We start from the raw sequence: 6,325 nt of genomic DNA on the forward strand, positions 1-6,325 counted from the left end.
TCATGATCTGTATATCACAGCTTGATACAACAATTATTAGTGTCTGGTGTCCTGATATCTGTGAGCCCACAGACTGCTACCTAAAGGATAACCTAACTTTAAACAGCGGCGGTTGATGTGGCAGGACAAGCACAGATTGGAGCCAGTCTGCAGGCCATCGGTGTCCCCAGACTGTGGATAATATACCCAGAGCTCCCTAGAATTGTGAGGACTGGACAAGACCTTGTGTACAAAGTACTCCACACAGTGGCCTGGTGCATAGTAGGCCCTCTCCCCCCATCTGTTAATGGGAAGAGACTTAGAACACAGATGTCCTGATGTTGTTACAGTTTCTTTCTCTCTTGAATAATAGTATCACTTTACCAACTCTCTGTTTTTTTTAGTTTTGTCCTAATTGAAGTGTTTGATTTCATAACGGATTTAGTTATTTATCAAGTAAATCATTGGATTTGTTCCCACCAGTGATACCAAGAAGAAGCAGGGAATGAGGAAAAGGAACAACCGTGAAGTGGAAGACGTGGGACCCACAAGTCGTAACAGAAAGAAGGCCAAGTGGGAGACCTTAGAGCCTTTGGATACAGGCCTGTCTTTGGCAGAGGATGAAGAGCTGGTGTTACATCTGCTCAAAAGTCAAAGCTAGATACTCTGTGCTCTTCTCCTTGAAACCTCTGGTCATGATTATGTGGACAAGAAGTTGGAAAAACAAGTGGCTTTGGAACACTTAGGTGACATGAGTCCCACGCCCAAAGGACCTTTCCTTCTGACCGGAGCGATTCTATCTCTAAGCTTCTTTACAGGACATGCTTGCACTATCCCAGAGCAAACTCAGAGTGCAGGTGGATTATAAAATTTCTTGATCCCATTTTCCAGCATGTGTTCTGTTAGATTTTACCCATGAGTTCCTACATCTTATCATTGGAGACGCTTCTTTTGTTTTACTGGCAACTTCTGGAGACCTTGTTTCATTGTTAGAAATTCCTATCTTGCTTACCACACAGATATCTCCATGTACTGTAAAACAAAATTGCTCACGGTTTTGATGTATTTAATATCTCTAAAGAGACAGAGGATGGTGGACCAGCCCTGAGAAAAGAGTATTTTTGAATTGCGACGATCAATAATAAACATATTTACTATAAAGTATTAATGTTTTCATTGTGTTCAATAATATGAGAGCACTCTTGGGGGAAGGTTCCTGAGAGTAAAATGCTTGGCCAATTCCTGACAGTGAGTTTTTCACATTCTGAAATTAGCCTTCCTAAAGATACTGTTTAACTTATAGATTTCATAGCCATTTTTGAAATCTATAGAAGTCCTGAATCTGAAGACTGTGATCCAAAACCAGTCCCTTAGTGAGCATCCAGCAGGCTGTAGGTCTTCTATAAGAGCCTTGTTCAGCTCGCACCACAGAGCCCCACCCAGAGCTAGCTCCTCATAATGAGTAAGAAGCAGATCAAGCCAGAGCCTGTTTTTGGTTACAAATAACTGTCAGATTTTTTGTGGGGAAAGAAATCTGGGCCTTGGCCTGCTGGTTTTACCATAGATTTATCATACTCCTACTATTCTCTCCCTTGGCTCCTTCCCACTCCATGTGCAAACACAAGTAATTTTCAGTAACTGGTCCAAATCACTCATAAATCCAAGGAAGGGAATGTCCCACCTGGATATCCCAAAAACATTTCCAACTCAGCCGGAGTCCATATTGTCTCTGAAAAGTTTCTCCTACTTGTGCAATTGGTATCCCTCGTGGGCGACACCGGGAAACTCAACGGCTCTCAGCCTCTCCCTTGACCACCCTTCACTGTGCTGGTTCTGTTGATTCTTCTTCATATGACTCTTCTACGTGGTTTGTTCCCTCATCTTCCCAGCTTCTGTCTTCAGTCAGAGTTCAGATTCTCCTCCTGACGTGCTCAGATCACACCAGTGACCTCCTAGCTGGTCATGGTGCTCCAGCCTCCTGTTTCTCATTTCTCTAGCCGAGCCTTCCACGGTGGCCAGAATTATCTGCATAGCACTGAGCTGAGCGTGTTTCTTCCTAACTGTTTCTTACTTCTGCTGTGGTGCTTATCATGCACTGCTCCAGACATTGTTTATAAGCCTGTCGCCCCTGTTACATCACAAGTTTCTAGACCGTGCTTATCCATCCTGTGTACCCCCCAGAGCCAAATACAGCACCTGCCCCATAATGGATTCTCAGTAAATGCTTACGGAATTAATGAATAAACAGGAATAGTCTGAGAAAGTTTGTTAAAAGGTATGTTGTAGTACATTGCATTGTCACCTCTGGTAGGAAGGATATAGAGTGATGAAATTAGAACTGGATAAAATGGCTGTTATGGGGAAGAATGACTATAGATGGGAAAGGAATTTAGGGTATAACAACGTGGGAAGATGTTGAAGATTCTGGTACAGGATCTCTTGGCCTTGACTATTTCCAAAGGACAGAAGGATCTAAGAGTATGTAAACTGAAGGTTTACCATTGAATTCACTCCATGCAGTTTTGGATTTTGTTTGTTCTGACCCAAATGAGGAATTAGGGCAGTTTTATTACTCCGTATTTGTAAACATTGAATAAATATATTGCCCGGCCTTTAGTTCATAAACTAGTTTGAGTTGTATTCTGTCCCTGGAACTGAATGGATCCTGACTAATATATACATTGTAGGGGATTTTAGTTTGCTGGTTGTGAAAACTAATTAAGATATCAGAACGGTATTGGTAGAAAACTCAAGTAAACAACACATGATAGATTTTGTTCAGTGTTCTTGTATGGTGTTATTTTTCAGCAAATATTCACTGCACCCCCCACCCCTTAGGAAAAGCGTCATTTTCCCCTTACGCTCCTGTTGGGCCTGGCCCTGTGACTTAGTGTTAGTCCACGTGGGATGTGGTGGAAGCGGCCCTGTGCCTGTTAGAAGCAGAGACTTGAAGGTGCATTGGTGTGGCCATCAGCCCTCTACCTTGGGACCAGCGTGGACCAGAGAGATGATACTGCTTCATTCTGGGTGCAAGGCGATTACAGGACATGTCACACAGACCTGTAGCCACCATGTTCCCTCTAAATCTTGGGGAGCAAGAAACCCAGTGAAACTTGGGGGTTTTTCACAGAAAAAAAGAAACCCAGAACCAATGAGCAAGAACACTCATCCATTCAATAAATGTTAATAAATTCAGCAACTACCATATGCCAGCCTCTGTACTTGTGAGAAATACAAACCATAGAGTGGAGGGGGAGAAAAGCAAGTTCATCATTTTCGTGCATTATGAAAAGAGATCGAAAAAGGAAGATGACTTTTTGTGTGTGAGTGTTGTTGCAGTGCAGGAAGTGAGGAGGACAAGGTGGTGACATGGCCTAGGACCCAGAGACTCATTTCTTGCCTGATGCTTCACTGAGGCCAAGAGGCCATTTGTCAGACCCACTCGTGTAAGATGATCCCTCAAATCGCATGAGTCTCTTAGAGCACGTACACCCAGCAGCAGAATCCTTTGGAGGACTGCCATCTCATAAGCTTAACATGGCATTTTAGATTTGTTTGGAGCTATAAAAAATGGGTAAGTTTAATTAAATGTAATTAATTTTGTTATACAACATTTGAAATACCCTGAACATGAAAAGTCATCTCCATGCCTGTTGGAGTCTGCCAGGGGATGCAGATGTTCCCGGGAGGTGTGGGGAGGAAGCAGGGATGGGAGGTGGTGAGGCAGGCAGAGGGGAAGGAGCCTGCAACCAATATTTGGAAACCTTGTTTCTTGTCCTTTAAGACCATTTTAACCAGAAATGTGATCACGGTGTGATTTTTCTTCGCCGCCCCTGCTGACCAGACAGCCCAGGGCAGACATGCTTTATATAACACCCCTTGCCTGCTGAATCACGAGTTGGCAGCCAACCCAAAGGCTAGCCATGAGCCCGCGAGAGAGGCTGGTACAAAAAGCTCTGAACAGGGACAAGTTGGGCAAATAATGTTCTTACTCTCAGAAACTGAAATTTAGGTAGTGAACAGGATAAGGTTAGGAGACAGACCAGGGAGCATGATAGGCAGAAAGTGAGCTCAGATTAGGAGTTAGGTGGGCACAGCTATGAGTGAACGAGAACTCCGGCAAAAATATAAAGAGTACATGGTGAGGGAGCCAGTTGGTTGTGGAACGTGAGGCAAGTCCACGGGAAGTAGAGAGTCTGGGCCAGAGCAGTGAAGACCTGCAGACCCCTCTTGCTGAGGTCTGAGATCCACAGACCCTCTGAGGCTTGTCTCGGTGAGGCTTTACTTCCTCCTCGGTCCTATTAGATTCTCACTTCCTGAGGTGCAAGACTCCATTGCGTCGGCCAGTCTGAGTGTCCGGGGGTTTCTGTCCCCAGCAGAGCTTCAGTGAGCTCTCGGGCGCTCGCATGCCCTGCTGCTTGGACTGCAGTGTGCATGGCGGTGGAAGAGCTGATCCCGATCCGCGGCTCCGAGACGGGCCCGAGAGTCTGCCTTCCTTACGGGCTCCGGGTGACGGTGTGTCGCTGGCCCTTGGTCACACCGCAGTAGCCAGGCACTAGTGGAACTCGGAGAGTTATTAAGATCATTATTCACAGGTAGGGTTCCGTCAGAGTCCCAGCAGGCACCAGATGTGCACGCAAATTAGCGTCGTTCGAAGGGGATTTAACGAGCGGATTACTCACACCGGCCAGGGCAGGGTGTGAGGAAATCATACCTGAGGCTGGCCACCCACATGTGTCCCCACTGCTCACCCCGAAGGCATGAGCGCAGAGGCGGGAAGGAGAGCCAGCCGGAGGTGACCGCGGGGAACCGGCCCAGGGGACAGATCCCGGGACCTCGCTGTTGCCTCTCGAGCCAAGAGAGCAAGCCGCCCGTAGAGGTGACCGTGTGCGTCACCCGGGACACGGAGCGAGGCGGAGGAGCGCAGGCCCCGCGGGAGAGACTGGTGCGGGGCCGCGGGGCGCTCACGGATGGGAGCTCTGGGCGTTAACGGGCGACGCCGTCCCTCCCGCGCTACCGCGTGCCGGGCGCGGCTCCAGGGACTCGGCGCCCCCCGAGGCTGGCCCGCGGTGCGGAGGAGGGTGGCCAGGCCGCGAGCGCGGGAGGGAGCGCAGGCGGGGACCGCCTGGGGAGGCCCGCGCGGCCTCGGGGGGCCTGACGGCTGAAGGGCGGGGCCGCTTCCCGAGCGCGCGAGCCCCCCCTCGGCGGCGGGGGGGTGAGGACTGTCCGTCCTGCGGTGTGCACCTGCTGGAAGGAGCGCTGCGTGCGGCCATCCTGGCTTCACTGTCTCTGCGGCTCTCACCTCGTCCTCTCAGGTCCCCGAAGCTTCTCCTCCTCCTCCATCTTGGCCAATGACCTTACTTCGATTTTACTGAGAAAGTAGAAACAGTCCCGAGACCGTCCCCACCCACCCGCCTGGCGGCCCCGTGCCTCCCTCCCGCCGCTGGGGAGGGGCTGCCCGCGCTCCGCCTGGGCCACCCCCGCGTGAGCTGGGCCGCTCGCCTGCCTCCCCACGGGTGTCTCTGCTGCACGTGGGTCCCTCTCCTCAGTATCCTCACTCTTCCCTCCCGCCTGGGCTCTTCCCATCCGCCAGTAGACGTGCTGGGGGTGGGGGGTCTCCCACCTTCAACCAGAACCGTCCCTTCCCAGCCACAGCGCCATTTCTCCCTTTGTCTCTTTGCTATATGGAACTCCTTGAAAGAGTCGTGTCTGCTCCCTGTCTGTCCTTCCCTCCTTCCCAGTCCTTCATGCTTCGAGGTACAATTGGTACCGAATCCACTGCGCGTGTAAAGTACACGGTTTGAGAAATACTGACCTGTGCACATACCCGTACGTGTGCATAGCGGATAACGACCATATACCCACAGGCCCTAAAAGTTTCCTCGTGTTGCCCTCCCCTCCCCGTTTCCCAGCCAGCCACTGATACTTTGAGTCACTGTGGATTGGTTTGCATTTGCTAGAATCGAATATAAATAGGGTCGTACAGTATGCACTCATTTTTGTCTGGCTCCTGGAACTCAGCACCATCTTGCGATGCATCCATGTTGCAATGCATAGTATTGATGAGGAGTAATCCATTGTGTGGATCATACTGCAGTTTATCCCTTCACCATTAACCAACAGGCAGAAAACGTCCACTCTTGGCAATTACAGATAAAACCACCAGGAAGTTTACAAGTCTGTGCGTGTGGTCCCGTGTTTTCATGTCTCTTGGGTGAACGGCTGTCTCAGGTGGTAGTTGTATATTTAACTTTTTAGGAAACTCACCAGGTGGTCTTTCAAACGGGCTGTATCATTTTACATTGTCGCCAGAGGGGTGTGAGTCCCAGCTTCCGCACACCCTCAC

At 49.5% G+C, this 6,325-nt stretch overlaps 1 protein-coding gene across 2 annotated transcripts in view; it reads left to right on the plus strand.

The window, feature by feature from the left end:
* The window catches only part of DDX10 (DEAD-box helicase 10), a 266,086-nt gene extending 261,110 nt beyond the window's left edge, over positions 1-4,976 (plus strand). The window contains exon 18 of one of the 2 annotated variants that reach the window (XM_032427925.1): positions 463-3,573. In XM_032427925.1, coding sequence (XP_032283816.1) covers positions 463-640 — 178 coding nt within the window. In that variant the 3' untranslated portion in view covers positions 641-3,573. Of the gene's footprint in view, positions 1-462 lie in introns of both variants that reach the window. The other variant, XM_032427927.1, reaches the window with a different exon arrangement.
* The last annotated feature ends 1,349 nt before the right edge of the window (positions 4,977-6,325 follow it).

This window comes from Phoca vitulina, unplaced genomic scaffold (assembly GCF_004348235.1).
Source record: "Phoca vitulina isolate PV1807 unplaced genomic scaffold, GSC_HSeal_1.0 scaffold38, whole genome shotgun sequence".
NCBI lineage: Eukaryota > Metazoa > Chordata > Mammalia > Carnivora > Phocidae > Phoca > Phoca vitulina.